We start from the raw sequence: 22,983 nt of genomic DNA on the forward strand, positions 1-22,983 counted from the left end.
TGCTTGAAGGCAATTTTCATACTTCACTTAATAAGGGATGTTAAGCAATAAACATAATTTCCTCTGGCCTTTCATAGGCCTTCATCTAGCAGTTTTACACGTAATAATGTATTCAAATTCATTTTTCACCTAAACAATATTTATTTGCCAGTACATCGTAGAATGTAAGAAATCAGTTTATCAAACAATGCAGTCTTCTATATATTCTCTGTTGAAAAGTAATGAAAATTGCTATATTTTACTGCAGTATTTTTTCTATGTTGGCTAAGGCAGGCATTTACACAGGGATCACACAATAAATAGAAGAAAAAATTTAGGAGCCCTCTTGCCAGTACTGCTGCCAAGACAGTTTTTGTCCTCAAGATCTATTGTTCACATTACTCTTTTGAACCATTAAAAGTGCTGTTACAACCTTAAAATACAGATCTTCTTCAATTGATTTAAAAATATCATGAAGTATTACATCAAAGGAGTATCAAAACAGTATTTGAGCTAGTACCTATATATGTAAACTAATTTGCACACACACACACACAAAAATAAAACAAGCAATTTTATGCATTTGAAAAGCATGAAAAATTAAAGTCACATTTGCAATGGAAATCCCTGTCAAGTTATCTATTGCTTCCAAAGCCCCACAATATACAGAAGTGCTTCATTTAAGCCTCAGAATACTTGGGACTATTTTAATATATGTAATTAAAGGCAGTGAATTGGGAATTCAGAAGTACGCTATCTACTTGTCCTGATACTTCTATCAGAAGTGTCAAAAGAACCTTCACTTGCCTTTTTTTCTGGGTATGAATTCCAGCAGCATGAAGCTCAGGAGTGAGGAGTGCCGGCCCACCAAGACCAGGCACACACGTAACCTCGATGCTGAGCTGTAGCGTATTTCTTAATGTCTTCCTGCCTTCATTGAAAATCAGAATATTGGAAACTCAGAGGATTATTTCAGTATCGGAATGCTCTGCAGCAAGATACAGATTGCATATAAATCATAATTTATCCCCACCTCTTGGTTCGCAATCAGACAGATCCTTTCCTGGGAAGTTTGGCATCCTGGAAAAGGCAGAGCAGCCTAAATTCTGTTTGCTTCTGAGGATGAAGTAAAATCTGGATTCCTGACAGGTCTCCCATCACAAGACAACCAAAGACTTAGGACAGTGCATAGTCTATAATATGGGTTATTTTGTATACTTGAAACATTTGTAATACTGTAGATTAGAACTTTTGCACAGGGATCAGTGACGGTGTAGAAGCAATTTGGTCAGATGTTATTTAGAAGAAAGTTAAGGTAGCTACACAAAGATATATATAAAAAATTACAAATTACATAGCATAGTAGGCTCAAAGATTCTTTTTCTGAGGTAGTAAGATGTCTATAACTTGTCTTTAGTGAACACTTTTTCTTTCCTATTTTGCAAATATTATCAAGTTGAAGTGTATTATGCTCTCAAAGATAAATCTGCTATTTGGAAAAACTGGAATACTTTTATTATATGATTAAATATTGATCAAGGGAATTTATCTTGCCAAAAAGCAATTTCTCTTGACAGAAATGACACAAACTGCTCTTATGCCGAAGTGAACAGTTTTTAAATTTGTTATTCGTTATTTTCCTGTTTACCTAAAAAGAAGTCTAGTGACAAAAGTTAGAATAAACCTATTATTTAAAATGTACCTGTACCAAGATAGAAACCTATTCGATGGCAAACAAAATAATGTCTTTGTGTCCTAAAAAAATAGAGAAGCGGGTGTGTATCCATCTATCCAAGCAGATGGATAATGTCAATTTGCTGTGCTAGGGAAAGCACAAATAGAAAAGAAATGGTTCATTTTAGAAGTGCACTATATATTCAGGGTTCCCATTTCATAAATATCTTGCCTGCTATGCACTGCAGTTGACCCTTTAAACAGATCTAGTCAAGAACCTATTGTTTACTGCAAGTCCATTTTGTCATTTTGATGGTACAGATTCAAGTGTGGCAATCTTCCTTTCTCTGCTTCACTGCATACATGCCTCCCCTTGGCTGGTACTAGCTCACAAAAAAAAGCCACTAAAATGTCATTAATTACAGCAGGTTTGAGACCTGAATGCTAATTCTGTTAATGGGCCTAGGAAATTAGGACACTGTAAACCTAGATGAGTTGTGCTTGGGCCTCCTGAAAACTGGGCTGACCTAAGGTTACCTGCTATATTAAATAAGAATTGTCTAATACATTTTTGGAATTCTAAGTGTGTAAATCAGACCTTGTGAAGTACACCACTAGAGGGAATAGATAACTGCAGTACATTTTATATCTTAATTTCTTCTCTTTATCTAGCATCGCATTCATTTGGAGCGCTTCATACCAAGAAACAGTGATGCCCAAGGCTCAGGTGGGATCAGATACGGCCTTCTTGGACACTTTCCCTACTGTGTAATCCCAAAATTTTAAAATTCCATTTATAAGCAACTTCATATTCATATCTCTAAGGGAGACCTGTTCTGAAACTGCCATGGGTCCCTACAAATATTTATGAATAAACATTCTCTGCATGTTCTTCCAATTCAGAAAACTTGAGTGAATTATTTTTGACTACACATTTTGATTTGTTTTGCTACTAATTTCCCATCCTTACTTTCAATGTAACGTACTTTTAATTAGGCAATAATATATAATCTTCTGTTAGTCTATCATTCCTACTCAACCATGTTAGGAAATTGATAATAGAAAAAAGGCTCATCAGAGACCCTCTGGTGGTACAGCAAAGCTGGAATAACAAGCCATCTCTTGACAGTACCTTTAAGGTTTTATAAAAAGATAACAGATGTGCTTGTCACTGATGCTAACGATCAAACATTTTCTCAGTTTTATGAGACATTAAATTGTGAATTATAAAAGAAAAGACCATAGTGTAAGCAGGGTAGGAAAAAGAATTTTGCTACATTTTTTTAATCTCCTTTGATATCTAACTAACATAAACCTTCTTATTCCACTGCTACTTTCACCGAATAGTCACTAGAGCGTGAGTGGTGGTGCTTACTTACTAAAGTGAAAAGGCTTATTTTCAGGAGGAAAGACAACTCTCCAGGTTGTAGAATAAGCATATTACAGATTATATACGCAAAAATACTTAAGTGACACAGGACACTAATTCATTACAATCTCTTTAAGAAGTTGACTACAGCTTTATTTTTTAATGTGACATGAAGCAACTTTTGAAATGGTTATGTCTAAATTTTGAAATATATTTGAAAGATATTCTCTATTTAATATTTTCAGTAGTATTATCATGATATCAAAATAAAGAGCAAGGCAGCAAAAGAAATTTAAAAAAAAAATAAAAAATCAACCACCACAAACCTACATGACACAAACACTACAAAGTAAATAATTACTAAAATAAGGATCGATCAGTTTGACAAATTAGACTAACACTGAATAAAACAGATCTAATTTAAAAGCACTTAAAAAAATGGTATATTATTCTATTTAGAAGCATATCAAAACAAAACAAGACAATACCTCCCAGTCAATCACAATGGAATTAGACTTCTGAAATGAGTGGGTACATCCAAGTTCTTCTGAATTAGTTTTCACTATAATATATTCTCATCTCTGTGTTCAATCCTGTAAATGGTCAACTAGATAATTCTTCATCTCATTGAAAGGTTACTAGGCTACATGCTGGAATTACTATAGCAATATGGACATAAACTTAGTCATAAAGAAAAGGTTGTGCATTATTTTTTTGCCCATTGGGAATATACAAGGTCTTGTGAAGAGAAAGATGGATAACTACACAAATGCAGGGCTTGGCACAGATTGTCCAACACTTACTGCAGGGCTGCATCCTTATATTTCATGTACCTCTTTAGCCAATAAGATATTGCTGATTGGCATGATTCCGCATAGGAGCAATATGTACATTCAAACCTAATATATTCTGGCACACAGCAACAAAACACGTTAAGGAATATTAAGACTCATTGTCTGTCACCATATCATCCGTAAGGCTCTAACAGTCATTAACAAAAGTAGGAAAGGGTTTTGGCAACAATATTTTTGCTTTGTTCTGCTTTCTTTCAGTATTCTGAGTTTGATTTTACATGAATGTTACAGCCCAATATAGCCAGTTGATAAACACACTGCTCAAAAATTGAGGTTTAGGCTGGAAAACACAAGAGACTTCTTCTAGGAATAGCTGTTCTCAGAAGCAACTCTGTGCATGAGTAGAAGTTTTCCAGTTCCATTTTTCCTCATTGCTTCATCTCAATTTATAGGCAATGAGGCTCTGTCACAAGAGGAAGAGCTCTATTTATGAACTCAGTTGATTTCAGTGCAGTTATTTAGGAAATAATGTACTAGTAAGAATAAGGATATCAGGCCTCTCAAACAGTGTGCTGCAGTGACTTTACTGTCAGCATTGTAAGTACAAACTGGCAAAAAAATCAAAGCAACAGAACACCTGAATAGATGTTTTCTACTCAGTAACCCCAGCCAATATCCTCCAACTAAAGCGTGACAATAAATACAAGACTAAATGACAGCAATGGTTGCTACATCCTCCTCAAAAGGTAAGATCGCTTATAATTAAAGCAAGCATAACCAAGACAATCTCATTTGTAGGTGTGCTTCCATTTTGGCATAAATTTTGGTCTTACAGTTACAGAATGTTTGCCTTCCCAATGTAGACATTATTCAGAATACCAAATGGAAAATTAAAAAATACATACAATTTTTCCTTTTTCTTTATTACCACCTTTTAACCCAGATCCTTGGAAAGACAATTTACTGTTTCTATAAGGAAAACCACAGCCTCTTAAAGAAGACAAAAGGGGAAATTTAAGGATTGCTTAACCTAGAGATTCCTGTGAATCATTCTTCCATCCCCTAGTTCAGACTGTGAGCTGCATTAAAAATAATATTTCTTTCAGTTCTATTAAAGTCCTGTGGTTAAAAGGTAATCAAAGGAAAGAAGTACAAATTAACAAAACGAAGAAACAAGTATGTGGTTAGCATAAACCAACTCTATCCTTTCTCTCCCTTCTTGAGAGCAAAAGGCACAGCAGCCAATGCTGACCCAAAGCATTTTCCTTTTCTAAATAAACTTTTTGTAAGAAAGAACACAAAAAACAGCACTGGCAGTATTAAATCTGCCTATCATGATCCTTTCTGGATGTTAAACAGACTCCTTTCATAATCCCTTTACATTTCTTTTATGAAATTTAAATAAAAAGCTCGTGCTTTTTACCAGATGGATATATGTTAAATAAACATTTGAAGTCTCAATTTAGCTGGGTTCAAAATCCAAATTTATCTTCATGTTTGTCCTTTCCTAAAAACAAGCTGTAAAAATATATCTGCACTTCCTCCTGTGCTGTCCTTCAAGGGTATCAGACTGCTTGTGCAGTATTCCTCACTAAATGAGATTTCTTGCACAAGACTTGCATTTAAAGAGAATCTAAAGGAGTTACAAATAGTCTGTTTCAAATCTCTTCTTATTCAGTAGTCCCCAAGTTTCCAAGACAAACAGTTTCATTTTCCATCCTAACTTTATCTAAGCAAAGATTCTAACGGACTTTCATTCTCAGACTGATTACAAAGGCAGGGAACTCACTGGGGTTTTGTTTGATCTTTAAATACATTTGTTCCATACTTCTTTAATTTTTATCATTGTTTTCACTTTACCAAATGGTAAACAATTTATAACATTTTATTTAGAAGCAAATCTTGCATTTCCATAAAATGCAGGTCCTTGAGCAGATTAGTCTGTAAGACAAAGGATGTTTCAACTCAGAATAAACATAAGAATAATCTGAATTGCACCAAAAGCTGTCTACTGCGGACTTAATAATAGTACTGTAAGTAATCTAAAATCACAGAATATCCTTCCTTTGTATTGCTATTGGTCTGGAAAAAAACGTTGGTGTTGCAGCTCTAAACATTTAACTGGCTTCCTTGTTAAGAAATGTCACAGGGCGAATCTTGTTAAGAAATGTCACAGTGCGAATGTTGGTGAAACAACGGCACAACTCCCAGGACTTTCAGAGATCGCCTATATCAGGATAGATAGCCACAAAGACTGATACAAGGAACCCAGACCAATAAAGGTCATATGAAAGTGAGAGACCTTATTTTGTCCCTTCATCTTCTCATGTGGAAAAACAACAACAAAAAAATATCCCTATATTACTTCTCACTGTACAGTTTGGCATTTTGCACAGTGGTGAATTGAGATCTGGGTGTTCCACAGGCAGCGGACAGTGAAGCTGAACGTCTCGCAGATAAGGGAAACTGAAGATTTGTCAGCTCTGTATTTGTAGAACTGTACCTTATTTCATATGACTGCAAAGGGTAACTGCTGTTTAGCGATGAATAACAAACAACAAAAGTTGGTATCTGCTATGATTATGCAGAAGCTCAACTCTGAGGTTATCTTAAGATCAGGAAAAAAGGCAGAAAAAGTGCAAACTGCGGAAGTTTTCCTTATTTGATTACTAATGTGTTTCTGCACTACCTATTTAGTGATATGTCATCATAATTTATTTAATACATGAGAGATGGGCATTGTACCAAATATAAAACATATGAAGAACTTCTACATATAGTTAACAGGTGCAGCTGTTTTACTGAGAAAACCCTGCAAGCCCGATAGAGGGTTATGTTAGTTTGAAAGTAATTTCATGTATTCATAGCAATCACTGGATTCTACTGTGAGTTTTGGAGATTTTACTGTAATGGGTCCCACTTAAAAGAAAATTAGCTGTCTGCCCCTTGAGGGTCTGTAAAGACCACAAAGTCCAAAGAACCACAAAAGCATGAACACAAAAGAAAACCTCCTAAGCTCAGTAAGATGTTAGTGGTGGGTTTCCTCAGGGATCAGTGTTAAATTACAAGTGGAAAAGCCATTACCACCAATGAAAGTGAATTAATTTTCATCTTTCAAGCAACTAGCCCTTTCAAATGCTGCAACTACAAGTGATTTAGGAACTAGACTAAATAATTTACAAAAAAACCCAGTGCTTTCAGATAATGGATCCTTTGTTACTGGACAAAATACCCTACTGGCATATAATATAGATAAATGTTGTTTGAAATGTCAAAGACAAGAGCACTGGTATAAAAATAAAATGTTGATTAGAGGCACAGATTACAGATTATTAACTGCTGCAGTAATATGTGCCTAAGGACTTGAAGTATATAAATTGGAAGACAGGAAAAGGGAGAAAAACATATAAAATATCAGAATTTCCTTCCTTAAAATGTACATCACAAATGAAGCCTCCAGCTGGATACTAAGGAGATAAATCCAGCAAATCTAGTTATGATCTCTCTGGAAATTATTCAGTCCCTTGTAAAATACAACTGTAGCAGAGGAGCTTCAAAATCTAAACTCAAAATCCATTCCTCCCTGCAAAATATAAGTGTACACAGATGTTAATTTTGTAACAAAAATGAAACTGCTGGAAGAAAATTACCCAGATGAGCAAACCAGCACCAATGAATTTGAGGATTTTACTGAATTCAAAACACAAAGAAACCGAGTAGTGATTAAACAAAATGACCACAGAAAACCAGAGTAGCAGACACTGCTAATGTCCATGAATTGAAAACAAAGTTGACTGGTCTTCTGAACCAACTCACTGCCGTGAGTGACACTTGGTTTATCACACCACTTCAGATATTACAGAGAATACCCTTACACCCTTATACCTATTCTGAAGTTATCATACTGACCTCCATAATATCGCAGAATTGTAATTGCAGAATTGAACTCCTGCTTTCAGGAGTCTTAGCATGTAATATTTCAGTAGAACACACAAAACGAAAAAAGCAACAATCATATTGTCTTGAGAGCTGGTAAACTTGTATCATGGATGTGACTACACTGAACAAATAGTAAAGCATAGACTTCCAGAAATACAACCTACCAGAGGGATAGCAAACAAATATACCAACAGCATCAGCATATCCTGTTCACCATATTTGAAACAAAAGTAACACTATTCTCTCTCTCATTTGGCCTAGAAAAGATACTGGAGGTATTTGAATTATACCCGTAACACTTTTCAAAACCACAGCGAATCTCAAAACAAATAGGCAAAAAAGCACAGCTCTTGTTAAATAAAGTTTTTGAAATGTCCTTAACTTTTTCAAAGTATGAAAAAATCATAGTAAACAAATCTTCACCTCTTTCATTCAACAAAAAACCCTATGACTTAGCATTTTTTAAATGTGATTTTTACCTGTCTATGAAGTAAAGCATCACCGCTGATCACAGAGAATCAAAACCAAAAAGCCTCTTCTCTCTGAACTGCTCAGTAATGGGAATACCTGTTTCATATCACTAAAAGCATAACAGCAAGTTCTTCTGGATAATATTTGCAATGCCTTTATATCTCAATCTCAAAATACAAACCTTTTATTTGAAAAAGAACATTTTTAAAAGTTGTTCCCCTCCCACCCCCGCTTTTTAAAATACATTCTCACAGATACCATTAATTGCATTGCAGATAGCAGGGATTAATGGAAAGCTGAAAGCTTCTTACCAAGTACCCCAAGGCGATAGTTGACTGTGATGACTATCACATTCCCATAACTTGCTAGAACACTGCCATCATATAGATTTCCAGTGCCTTCCATGTAGGACCCTCCGTGAATATACACCATCACAGGCTTAGGTCCCCCACTGTCCCGAATGTCTGGAAAAAATATTAAGACACATTTTATCTCAAGAAAGTACCAAAAAAGATACATGCAATATTTTTATTTTTTATTTTTTTTTTTTTTTTTTAGTGAGGTTATTTTTCTTGAAGTGTTTCTCAAGCAACATTTTTTACATAAGGAAATGGGCAGGTGGGCATAAATATTTCTTTGTGGCTTTCTTGTAACTGAAGTTTTTTGAAACACTCATTGACCTCAGAAAAGTAGAAAGGAATAGAAAATGGTAACATGTTTGCTCAAATGCAGTGGGATGGTGGTCTGGTTCTGCTCTTGCTAGATTTGATGTAAAACGTCTACTAACATCAGTGTGAGTTCAGTTAGCCAAAATCCGAACACTTCTGAAAGCTCAGTCCATCTTTCTGTTCACTTAGCTAAAGGCAATTCACCATATTAAGACAAACAAGATTTCTGCTCATACGTAAATTGTTGATTGCTTCCAGTGCAGTAAGATCAATAATTTATAAGAAGGATGTATAAACAGCTGTCTTTTGATAAGTCTGAAATCTAAGTTCTCAAAAAGTACTTGGAAGCTGTTTAACACTTAGACCTCAAATGGATACGATTTGTAATGTGGGTAACCTGCAGTTTAAGGTGCATCAGTACTTCTTATTTAACTAAATTGTGAAAAGGACTGTATGTTCGAAAAAAAAGCTGCCTGGAACAAAGTTTATAAACTCTGCCATTCTCTCAGACTAAAAAAATTAGATGTTGACAACATTGACATCTTGTTTTGAGTTTCTTTTTAATGAAGACGTTGATTTGGGCTCTTCCCCTTCTCCCTCCCCAGTCCTATTTGCAAATTGATGCATCTGTTTGGAATAAAATTTTGAATATCTGAACGCCATTGCTCCTGTGAGGAAAGTTGTTCTTAAGTTCCAATTTGAAGCAACAATTAGGGGTGGCATAATGTATGTCTATGCTCTAAAAGATTTTTTTTTTCTGTCGGACAGGAAAGGAAACAGCTAAGGTATAAGTTTAAACTTTTATATCTGGATTAAATAGTGTTTTTATCTCATTTACTAGGTGCCCGAGTCTCTTCCATTGCCCAAGTCATAGCATTCCACAATAGTCCCTAAAAAAAAAATCAAGACAGACAATATCAAGAGAGCACATGAAAATTTCCTAATGAGGAACCGTACTGCATATGTACTGATTTGAAGACACTTTTTATCATGACAGTATTCAAGTGACTTCCCTGATTACTCACTTCAGCATTTGAAGAAACCTCAGATGTATTGTTCGCTCCTTTGATTTGGAGGAATCTTAGTTAAGAATCTTTCAAGTAAGCTCTCTGTAGAATCGTTTGAATAATTTCTGAAGCACTGTAAGGACTACTAGGTGAGGGCAGTTACACCAAAAGCCCCGCTTTTTGAATTTCCTGAACAAGTTCAATACAGATGTGTCTATTTACAGACAGCCAGTTGCTATCAGCGTTTTGATATTGATTCTAATTTGAAGAAAACACCAGAACAGTCAAGATCAGAAATTGGATCTTCAATACTGGAAGTACTAGAACAATCATCTACTCACAACCACAAGGATGATGAAAGGTTGTGCATGTAATCACAAGTATTGCTTTCCTCACTCAAGCATATAGTAAAGGGCTTTCCAACATGTAATTTTCCAAGTGTAAAGCTAAGGAGATCATTTATCTTCATTGTCCATTGGATAGAATTATGTGCTCCTGTGGCTTAAAATCTACACTGAGGAAAAAGTCTTTTCAAATTCATATACTGTTTTCAGTAGATGGTTTGTTCATAGCCTATGCTTCATATTTTTTTTTTTTGATACAAATATGGAAGCGATAATAAATTATTAATCTGAAATCACTGTGTGACTCTTCCCAGCAGAAATTGTACACAGTTAATTGTATGCTTGGTGGTAGCACAGAGGGAGACTGTATCAGAATTCTTCTTTAATTAAAATTACATAGAATTACAGAGCACCAACTGTGAACAGTAATGAAATGTTGGTAGTACTGGCCTGTTTATCTGGAAAATAATATTGGGATACCAAGAAAAGAAAGGGTGTCCTTTATCTGAGAAAGGAAGCACACATTCATGAGTAAAATCTGACATAAAGTGATTCTCTCAGTAAATTCTGTCTAGACCATACTTTTGTTATTTCCTACTACTAATATTCTGGTAAAGGTTATGGACAGAAAAAGAAAGACTAATTTTCAGCTCTACCTCTGTGCCATGTCAGAGCAGATGACATGCAGTACGAATTTTTCTCATGCAGCTTTGCCAAAGTCGTCAGTCTTAAGAGAAATCTCTTCTACAAAAGAAAAATTGTGTTTCTGTGTGTTCTTCAGGCAATAATCTAGTTCTGGAGACATGTGTGAGGTTATGCAGCATTTACCTGAGGTTAATGGGACTTTGGGCTATGGATTATATAGAAGCTACAAGAGCTCTTCATGTGAAGAAGTGAGATTCCTGCATTTTGGTCTTACAGCTGGTGGTTTCATATCATTGCAGTTCCTAACTAGGAATATTTGAAAGGTGGAAATATTAAGCAGGGAGAGCACTGTTTAAGTACTAGTTGTTAAGTACAGATTATTAACTAGTGGATGCTACTAAATCAGAAGATCAAAGTAAGAGAGAAAAAAATCAGATCATAACTGGTAACTGATTCTTACCTGAGAGTAAATATTCCCCTCATGAAAACTATCATCCTTTAAAATCAAAACGGAGAAAGTATTAATATAGCACTCTACAAGGAAAAATTCTGTATTGGTACAAAAGTGGCAGAAACATGCACTTTTCAGAAGTGCTTATTGGAGTTAAGTGTCCAATTCAACAAAGAAAATAATTGAGATTTTGGCATTCTGATACTTTTCGAAACCTGACCGTAAGAGATCTGACACAGCTTTCATTTTTTCCTATGGGCTGGTGTCAATCTTTTGTGTGCATGTGCTGGAGAGGTCTCTGTAAATCATAGTTACACTTTCTCACACGGGTTAATAGTTATTCATGGATGCAGATTAACAGTTATTTGTGGAAGTAGCTCATTCTGAACCTGAAGAACTGATGTGTAAATGTGGTATTTCTGCCAAGTGTAGATTTATATACTGATTCAATTTACCTGTGTACTGTATTTTTTGTTGCATTTTATTAAGTGTTGCTTTAATTAAAAAGCAGACAGATTAATATTTTCAAAGACATATGCAGGGATAACGCTACTCAAAATCCTTCTCAAATTCAACTCTGTTCTCTTTTTATTTACACAGAAGATAAGTTTTGATTGCTGTGATTAGTTTGGCTCTAAATTACAAGTTCACAAAACATCTCAGTATGTCTTACTGTATAACAGAGAATTATCTTATAAATAAGACATACACATGAACTTGCTTACTATGTTTTCCATCATCTCTCTTCTTTACGTTTCTAATGTTTGTTGCATCTACTTTTTATGTCTGGTCTTAATTACATTACTGGTAATTTAGGAATAGGGCTGTCTTTTATTCTATGTTTGTTACATCACACAACAGGGAACTGGGTCTGACTGTGAATACCAGTCACAATTGTCATATATAACAAAACATAATTATAGCTTCAGTCATTTGAAGCTGATATGAATTGGCCATGTGACTTAACAAGTATAATTTGCAGGGAACAACCAAAATGGGAAAGAGAGAAAGCCTACCTGGAGACAACTTAGCACAAAAATATAATTAGTTTAGCACAGATGTCACAAGCGGTGTTTTTCTACATGTCATTAAAAAATAGTGACATTTTGATGTAAAGCATTAAGTAAATCTTGCTTTTTGAACATGAAACAGCAGAAGAACGGTGGAAAAATTTTAGATTGGTTACTGTAAAACCTATGCGTTCCTTACACAGAATATGATATGGGTGTATGTGTAGCTCTTCCATAAGCTTTTGTCCTAAAATATTTAAGAAGAGCATGGTACCAATCAGCACAAATCTTTATCATTTAAAAGCCTTCTAAGAGTATTTGACCTTTCAGTTCAAGTCTATCAAATGCCTCAGAGATGTGCTGTTATTTTAACAAGTTGTGCACTTAGCAGTGCTAATATGTAAACAGCCATTATGGCCATATTTTTAGCATGTCCTGAGACTATTAAAATAACTATTGAATTTCTGCTAGGACTGGCAGTGAGGTTCTAGACACATTTCATATTTTCAAATACAGCCTGCACCCATCAAGTTTCAGACAAACAGAATTATCTCATTTTGTTTGTCTGGTTTTGTACCTGTCAAACCAATGGATCATTTTGTGCACTCTCAAACGCTTAACTACCTTTATCTAAAAGTGATTTGAGATCCTGGTGGAGGACTATATGAATGTATATTCTAACATTCAAAAACACCTACGCTTTTACAGGTAACCCTCTGGAGCAAATTCTCATTAGAGTAGGACCTCAATAGCCAGGTAGGTAGTAATTCTAAATTATTAAAATATGATGGTTAGAAATGCAAAAGCTGACAGACCATGGTACCAGCAATGCTTGGCAGTGCTAAAAGTATAATGGAGCCCTGAAGAGGTGCTTAAATTAAAGGTCTGACAGAATTTTTGTTACGCACATTTTCAAGTATTAATAACATCACTGCAAAAATTCAACACAATCTGAACTGAGGTTCTCAGTGTAAAAGGAAAATAATCTAATCGGCAAAATTCAATATGCAGGTGACATCAGAATCTGTACTTGGGAGCTGGAAGCACAGAACTAACATGAATGGGTGACAGGATGAACAGGAATCATGAATATGTCTACGTGTATTAGTCAACAAGTTCATCCAAAGTGGTAAGATCGGTAAGATCTATGCTAGTCCAGCCTGGCTGGAACTCATTAGAGGTTATAATTAAGGCTGGAGCATGTGGTGACTTTGCGAGGTAGACAAATGCGTTCTGCTGTTTAGTAATCTCTGAATTCCCAAAACATACAACTAGTGCCAGCCAAAAAGATTGTTTCTCTCCCCATTTCTTACCATGACTGTTGAAAGCAGATGTAATGCTAAACTTGGCAACTTAGTCTATTTTAATACTAGTAAAGTGATAGGGGTTTTGGAGAAGATCCTCAATTCTGAAATGTGGCTCTGCACTACAGTCTGTTGAGCATAACAAGAGTTTGCAGATGCATTCTGCATCATTAGCAATTTAAAATATGAGTGGATTTTTGTTTGTTTTGATTTAAAAGAGGCTCTGGACCAAGAACTTCCCTCAGTCAATGAAGTCCAATAGTCCATACAAGACAGAGCATCAGACTAAATTATCAGACTCATCAGAGTTACAGCCTGTGAACAAACAGAAACATCTGTTCCTAATCTGTCTCCTTTTTCACAGGAGAGATTGGAATGAAGAAGGGAAGAGTAGAAACATCCAGCAACTACAGTGCAGATGCCTCTTCTGAGGCACGTATACTGTTCCCTGCTTTACTGTGGACATGGTACTGCATTCCTCAACCTCAGTGTCTGTATCCCTCATTTCTAAAAATTGAATAATAGCATTCCTCTATTGCAGAGGGATGCTGCGAGACTGAATACATTAAAACTGAGAGACGCTCAAATAGCATTGGAGGCTAAATAAGGATCTAAGATTGACGTGTTGATGGGCTAGGTAAGGTGTGCATGACAGAAGGGTGGATGAGAATAATTCATTTGTGAGAAATCCTTCATGGATATTTCACACAGCACTAACTACACAGAAGTCCAGTTCTGATCCCTGAGTGTACAGGACAATTAATGATCTGTGTTGCTGTATTTTAAGTCATGCTAAGGATTTTAGAATACAGGAACTAAGGGTGCATAAAGAGTCACTGTTTTTTGCTATAGTTAAATCAAATCCAGTTAAATTATTATTGCTCACCAAAATTAAGACTGAGACGAGAGATTAATATTAAAATATTTTAAGATAAAAATATTTTACTTTTTAAACTAAGCCTTGTTTCTAGACTGAGGAAGGTAGAGTTTATTGAACTGCTGAGCAAATTAGAGTTAAATCTTATATCTACGCTGCATATTGCTTTCCTGCATGTCAGCAAATAGGCAAATCCAATACTTCTATAAAAAGGGAAATCCCCAATGCTCACTGGTTGAAGGTGCTTTTGCCACTAAGGGTTTTGGTGCCTGCTCAAGTAGTTCAATACTTACTGAAAAACAGGTAAGCAATTTTGAGTGTAAACATGAAAGGGTTAAACAGAATCAAGAATGCAGCTAGACTAGGGAAAAAAAAGACATTTATATAATTTCTGACTTTTCACACATTTCACGCTCACAGAATTTGAAAACACCTTCATTTTTTAAACAGCAAATTTGCAGATCATTAGCTGGTAATGTGCACTACTGCCTTTGGGTCTTTTGAAAACAAAAATGAAAAATGATCTAATTAAGCCTGGTCTACTGGTTGCAGCACATAGAGATCTGAGTTTGATTACTGATCCCAGTGCTTGTGCTGGCAAGGGTTGGACCACAATACTGTGGAAGTGACATGTAGCAGCAGATGGAAGTAGGATTATCAAATGCTGTTTGAAAATGAAATCTTCTAATCAAACTGTGATGTCTGAGTGTCACAATACAAAATACTTTCCAGGCATTTGCTCCAAGGAAGCTGCTAAAAATGATCTTTCTTCAGGAAAGGTAATACAAGAAACAGACACTGGAGCTCTGTATTTCTTATTAGAGAGAGTATCCTGGGCAGTTTAGAAGTCCGCAGACATTGTTTACCTAGCATGGATTCTATGGTTATGAGACACAGTTTTTTCTGACCATGTATAGCCCAATCTCCCTAGTATTCCAACTTGATCATTCATTTAGTTTGGTATTTGTTCTATTTTGTCCACTGTTACTCATTTGTAGTTTTATATTGAGTGAAAACTGCAAAAGGCAAAGGGTTTGATGGACAGGTTAGCAGAAATTTAGACAGCTAAAGTAGCTTTTTGCTTCACCTCTCTTTTTCCTGCTACTCATACCCAAATATATATATGACTTGAAGTTTGTGAACTCTTCAGTTCTGCACATGCAACAAGTTCCAGGGTTCCCACGCACAAGAGCAGGTTCACAAAACGCATCTTATCCGATACTGCTCCTCCACAGAGGGACAGGGAAACGCAGGGCTGCAGCCAGCAGGGTTTCTACTAACCCAGCAGACATCCCAGCAGCCTTCAGTGTCTACTGATCATAAAAATTTAAATTTGCCCTGCCCCTCTGGGACTCTCAGAAGCAGCAAAAGTCTAATTACTGCCTGTATTCTTCTATTGGTATGGAAGGAACAAAACTGTCACTTGTATGCTGGAGAAAATTAGTCCCAGTCCTATAAATTACAGAGATTTATTAATGTTGTAAATGTGTTTCTTCCCCCCTAACTTGACTGCTGTGTTTTTACAGCCCTTTCTCTCTTTCCTACAGTTGTCAATGTGGGAGAGGGGTTTTCTCTGACATGGACACTTGTTCTCCAAAGACTGAGATCCCTACTCCCATCTGACTCTATGTACTAAACTGCTTTCTGATAGCAACCACTCTCTTTTGAATTTTAGCAAGGTGAGTAGTTTCTTTTAAGTGTATCTAAGCAGAGAAGGACTCAACAAATGTTAAAACATTAGCATCTGTCTTGGCAATTATACTGCAATTAAGGAGAGCCATTAAGATCCACTGGATGAATAACCCAGGTTTCTAATGGTTTCTTAAAACATATTGTTAAAAAACCAAGACAGAGTAACTTTTACAGTGGCTAATTCAATATCACAAGTCTTGGACAATATATAAGAATGTCCATTGCAATATTTTGCCGTGAATTAATGTAAAAATGACTCGGCCTCATAGAGCTAAGTGGATCTGAATTATCACACTTAGCTCTGAATAATATGAGAGCTTTCAAAGGAGATTTTCAATTAGGTTATTCTTTGAAATCTTGAGCCAACTGTTGTGTTTTCATTCATATGCCTAGCATACACATTCAGCAGAGGATCACAAATCAGAAGTAGAAATTTGTGAGTTTATTTGTAAAGTCTCTGTTCAATTATTGGGTAAGAAGTTAAGTGCCAATTTGCCTTCCTCCATCTTTTGTGATAAGACTGTGCATTTCTGAATTAAGAGCCTTGCAGTTTACAAGTTAGGCTTCATCTTAGTATGTGGCAAAAAAGAACCCAGATGTTAACAGAGAACCAAGCAGAAACTGTACCAGACTTATATGGTAATTTGTTATACTCACTGACCATAAAATATACAAAGTATGTGTTTAAGACTCAGAATTTTGAAGTGCATCAATTTCAGGGGATTAGACTGCTCAGGAGAAAGAGCCCCTTGTTACCATTTTCATAGCCCTGAAAAATATCAAATCTGCATAGCTTATATGATTAACAGACGTAATTCATAAACAGAATAATATGCTTGACATTTCAAACTTTCGATTTTACTTGATAATAGGTTTTTCTAAGGGTCAGCACAAGCAGACAGGCATCTTTATATGATTGTACAAAACAAAAGGGATCAGATTCTTTGAGATGACAGCAGTTTAGCTCCAGAGAATGCACTGGTCCTGCACGGAGCTTCACCAACTGCAAATACTGCCCACCATTCGAGGGCACAGAGGTGAGGCAGTTTGCATTTATTTCTATGTGTTCATGGCAATGTAAAAGCAGAAGGTTTTCTATTGGGGGAAATTCAGTTGCTTAAGAAACACTTTCCAAGAATTTTCTGTATTTTTCCTTTTATAAACACAGCATTTTATATGTTTATCAAACTGAGATCAGTCAGTGAAAAAAGAAACATCTTTGTACTTGGTGAAATACACAGGGTTAGAACACATGCAAAAAGGTGTACAGAAAAACTTTAAAAGAGTGTTAGTTTAAATAGTATGGACAAAATTCAGTCAAAAGGTGGGATGCAACTTATCAAAAGTCCATTTCAAGAAAACAAAAAACCTCCTCTTTAAATATTGTTACTGTTTTGTATCAAAACGTAGAACTTAACAACATTCTTTCTTTTTAAAAAATAAAAAAAAATATGTATAACAACAAGCAAGAAGACAAAACACATCAAAAAAGGGAATTAAAAAAAAAAAACTCTTCAAAAGAAGACAAGAAGTCAAAAAAAGAGGGGAAAAAAAGATTTTCAGGGATCCTTGTCATGCAAATCAGTTTGGCGGCAAAAAAATACCTTCATCTTCAGCACCGTCATTATCACCTAAATCATCTGTCTGTTTCTTTGTAAGGGGACCTAGGATTGAGAACGGAGAAAATGGAGGAAAAAAGACAATTCAAGAATATACAAGACCGAGAAAAAAAAACAGTGAATATTAAATTCCCATGGAAGTTTCAAGAAAAACATTTGCAGGGAGGGAAATCTTAGTTTATAGCAACCAATATTTCATTACATTTTCAACCATTACAGCAAAACCTTCCCTAGGGGGTATGGTTATTAGAAACATCTAGCACAAGAATCAAAGAGTGCCCAGTGCTTTATTATTTTTAAATGAAGAATCAAAGCTTGTTTCCTAAAAGCATACCCACCATAAACTATATTTATCCACTTAATTTAATTGGGTTTTTGTTGTTGCTGTTATTAAAAATAGTGGAGACAAGAACTGCCAAATTACCCCTTGCATTTGATGCAATAAGGTGGCTAATAAATGCCTTGACAATTGGTTAAAACAATATTTTCTGTGAAATGCTAATTCACATTTCTAATTTCAAGCACTTAAGCTCATGCTTTACACAAAGATAAGCATGGTTTGGGCTTTTTTCTTTTTCCTCTCTCATTTTCTTTTTTGTATTATTATTTTTTTAAACATAGTCTTTACATTCTCTTTTAACAGAACCATAGATTATCTTGAAACCTTTGACTACCTGCTGAGATATTTGTAAAGAACCCTGAATATCCACATGTATACTAGAAACAAGCGTGAAATCCTAGACCAACTGAAGACAATTATTTTTGCCATTTATTTCAGTGGGGCCAGGGTTTCACCCATAGTGAACAAAAGTTGCATTGAATATGGTAATTGAAGTTTTAGCTTGGGCAAGACATGATATCATAATTCCTTATTTCTATAAATGGATGGTGAGACAAAATTCTTTCATGCCCAGCACCTGTATTATTAACAAGTATTAATAGATTAATCATATTTTCCAATGGGAAAAATGCCTGCTCCTTTACTAAATATTAAAAATATACACCAGAAGGAAAGTCAAAGGCCATTCTGAAAATATTCCACGTCATATATTTTACACACTTACGCACAAACAAAAGACAGTTGGAACCCAGCATTATCTTTCCTTTTTTTCAGAGCTCTCTCATTTCCATGACATTCTGTAATTTGCATGCAAAAAAGCAATCAGTACACAGGACTAAGTAACAAAAAAAGAAAAGCCAGCCAAGCACAGAGTAGAAAACAAGAACTTTCTCATGCATAAAATAGCAATAGACAAAAACAATAACAAAAGAAGAGATGAACAGTATGTGTTGATATTTTCAATAGATGTAGGAAAGAGACATGCATTAAGTCTAAGCGCTATGGAATATTAAAACATTTGTATTTTAAAAGCTCTCTCCTAGCTCTGTTATTTTAGAGGATATTAGTCATTCAGCATTAAACCTGTCATTTAGAGGTGAAATACCATGTGTTTGAATGATGCATCTAAAAAAAAAAATCATAAAATGTTTGTACCAGGTGCATGGATTTGAGAAACAGAAACAACTCATGAAGTACCATGAGATTTTAACTGTGAAAGCAGAACTGGACCATGTTATTAATACCTTCATTACTGTGTCAGTCAGTTTTTAACTCATTCTAAATACTGAATGCCAGAATTATACATCGTATACTAAACATGAGCATTTTTATAGTCATACCTGCAACAATCATTCTGTTTAGTACAGAGCCTTGGTGAATGCAATAGCTTTTTCTAATACAAGCCCCAAATGTAATCTTTATAATATATGGTATCTAGATAATATGATCCTACCCAAATACACACATTCAAACGTCTCGCTGCCCATCATTCTTGTACCACAGCAACTTTACTTCTGAAAGAACTAAACTAGAAAAGACACATGCAAAGAACAACAGTAATTTCATGTTGGGATTTCCAGCACGGTGAAGATGAACAACGGACTTAAAATTCTAAGAACTGTGCACTTCATGGAGCTACGCACTTAACGAAAGCCAGGTGCAGCCAAAGATATATACACATATACACTTTTAATGGCTTTTTGTTATCTTTTAAGTTTTTAAAAGTCACCAGAATGGAACAAAGTAGCAACTGCAAGGGCAAACAGCACATATTTCTCCAAATAACTCACACAGAGAGGGGCATTTTATTTTCTGAATGAAACCAAGACAATGAATGTTATATGTTTTTAAGAGCTGGCCTTCATGAGATATTTTGTATAGATCTTGGTTCCAGATCTCAACAGCAGTTGCACCGTGAACCAAACAACTCAACGCAAACGACTGATCTCATACCATCTCTAATTTTACAACAATGTGAAGCATAATTGAGGCTAGCTATTAAAAATAACCTGGATAATTCTAGTATTTATACAGTTGTTTATCTGAAAACCATAAAAAAACCCCAAACAAAACAAAACAAAAACGCAACCACAAAACAAAAATCTTTGTTATAATCATGTTGCAATACGCATTAAGCACAATTAATTTTGCAGAGGGGCTGACCTATTTTTAAGCTGTCACAGATTAAACATGCTTTCTAATACAGCTGTTTATCTATTTCACAACACAGAGGCTCTGCTTGCTGCACCCCCTAAGCAGGAGGACTCGTCCCTGATGGAGACATGTGACAGACCCTCCACACACCACGACCACTGCTCTGTTAAGATACAACACATGATTTCTGCCATGTATTCACTCCAGTCTGCAGATACAATGGACCACATTCATTATATCTCAGTAACAGCTGGCTTAGAAAACTAGAGATCAAAATGCTCCAGACAGATTTTCTGCTACCTGGAGTTACAATATTATCTGAAGTCTAGAAACCAAAGCAGCATTTGGTCCTCATGTGCCAGGCATGGAACTACTTACCTTTTATCTGTACTTCACCTATAAATACAGGAATGCTGTGAAACTTAATTTGTATGTGTAAATTGCTCTGCAATCCCTAAAAGAAATCCATCAGCTCAAGACCCACAGTGCCCACAAGCTGTCTGAGGTGCCATACAGGAACACTGAGGGGGTCAACCTGGAATCCTCAAAGCAGAGGCAGAGTTCTGAGCTAAACTGTTTGTGTCCTGTGTTACCCATTTCATGTCTGGCTGCTAAATAAATTCTCTAAAATCCTGAAAGTCGTATTAAAAGAAATTCTGGATTAGACTACCACCTGTTTCAGCAATAATTCTCATTCTAAAAATCAGTAAGAAATGGCTTTTGCTTTTGATTCTCTAGATAGCAGACAACACTAACAGCATCGCTGTGTCTGTATCATCATAAAGACTGAAGTCTTGAGTCCTTACACAGGAAAACATGCTGAAATCACTATCAGATAAACAAAATAAAATGTTATGGAAAGATCCTACAACATGGGACAGCAATAGAGTATTTAAGTAAAAATAAATCAGGACTGAAATTGCTTAGTAGGTGCATCATTTTCAGTTATTTTCTGCAGGTTTGAATTAATATTCTACAGAAAGTTTTTTATTTTGTAAATTAAATGTATCCTTCCACTAGATTTATTTGTTTAGCCCTGACTGTTTATTCAATATATGATTCTTCAGGGTTCTTCCATCATTGTAATATTCTTTTCAGGTAACAGAAACTAATTTTTAAAATACTGAAACTAAGACATGACAGACTAGGAGGCAATCAAACAAAACCAGGGTATACATTTTACAGAATTATGATCACCAAAAGTATTTCATCCACAATTACTTTCTCCTTTTGTCCCACTATAGCTTCTCTTCACCTTCTGTAAAGACTCACTTATTCCATCTCTTTGAGAATTTCACTTACAAAAATGGGCATCCATTACAAAAAGTCCATTTTATTACTTTTAAGACATAAGTCTTCAAATAGGTACGCTGCCTTATTGCATTTGCCTAAATTTTAGTTTATGCAATAAATATTAAATATCAACAAAATAATCAGGTACCATAAATAATGGGGGGCAATAAGGATACTAAAGCCTCTAAAATGCTGATGGAAAGAAGATTTACTTATCGGGAGGTGCTCTAAGGTTTTGTGTCATTTAGTCTCATGTTGCTGCATACCCATAACTCTCATTAATGCTAAAAGGAAAGTAGACCCCTAAGTCAGTTTAAAAAGGGCAAGCAGCAATTACTGCATTTTATGTCTCCTAAAGGCAATGAATAGTCTTGCTACAAAAGCTAAAGGAATGCTTTGTGCAGGAGGAACTCCTAACAAACTCGCTATTCATTTAAAAATAGTCCTTACATTATTTAAAATATTATTCAAATATTTATTCTATTTGTATTGCAATCAATGCTCAGGAAGTAACACGATACATTTTAAAATCTCGATAGTTGACTACTGTGTGTTTGCAGATGGCTTTCCTTTGCTCAAAATAAGAGAAATAACATAACCCCCTCTCCAGTTAGCTAAAGAGTAATTATGTGCTCAGAAATAATTAAAGTCCAGCCATATTAATTCTGGTTTTTATCATTCCCTTTGATGAAGGACTAGGGTACTTTAGCTCCCAAATACATTAAAGCCGATTATAAATTCTCTCTTTATGGTCTTGATTTGGCAGAAATTATCTGTGGCCTTTTGGACCACGAGTGTGTGGGAGGCATGGAAGCTGCGGATGTCATTAACTTTTTGGCCTGGGAAAGCTATTCATCATTAAAAAGTCATACTGCAAGTTGATACCGTTTTGTAAAACAACTAGAAATCCTCTATGCTTAATAAATCTGTGCTTATGTATACAGCCATTGTTTGAGCCAAAATGTTCTCCTTCAGTAATGAGAAAAACGGGAAAGAAAAAAAGCACCGTTTACATTAGGTTAACTAGATGCCATGGATCTTGCAATTTAGAAATCACCATAGTAATAATCATTCTTTGAGTTAAGGTGTCTGTTCAATAATAAGGCAAAGAGGTGAGATTAAGCCGATTGCTGAAATAACAGCGGTATTAGAAAAATTCACTAGGTGGGTTTCAACACCACGGAATCTGGTAGTGCACATGTTAAATACAATTATGCATTTATCTTTAAACTCAAATAAGTGCCTCCCATCCATCCATTGCTATTTCGTCTTCATTAGTCCATTTTTTAATTAAGCAATGAAGATCTGTAAAGTGTAATCACATCACCTTTTCAGGCTCTGCCTTCATATCCA

The 22,983-nt window shown here is 35.4% G+C and overlaps 1 protein-coding gene across 5 annotated transcripts in view; it reads right to left on the minus strand.

Annotated features, from left to right (window-relative positions):
• NLGN1 (neuroligin 1) overlaps positions 1 to 22,983 on the minus strand; it is a gene marked incomplete at both ends in the record, with an annotated part of 294,339 nt that overhangs the window by 177,826 nt on the left and 93,530 nt on the right. For 3 of the 5 annotated variants that reach the window (XM_080349600.1, XM_080349599.1, XM_080349598.1), the window contains 2 exons: positions 8,538 to 8,690; positions 17,829 to 17,888. In XM_080349600.1, coding sequence (XP_080205726.1) covers positions 8,538 to 8,690; positions 17,829 to 17,888 — 213 coding nt within the window. The remainder of the gene's footprint in view (positions 1 to 8,537; positions 8,691 to 17,828; positions 17,889 to 22,983) is intronic. The other 2 variants (XM_080349601.1, XM_080349602.1) reach the window with 1 other exon arrangement.

Source organism: Nesoenas mayeri, assembly GCF_963082525.1.
Source record: "Nesoenas mayeri genome assembly, chromosome: 9".
NCBI lineage: Eukaryota > Metazoa > Chordata > Aves > Columbiformes > Columbidae > Nesoenas > Nesoenas mayeri.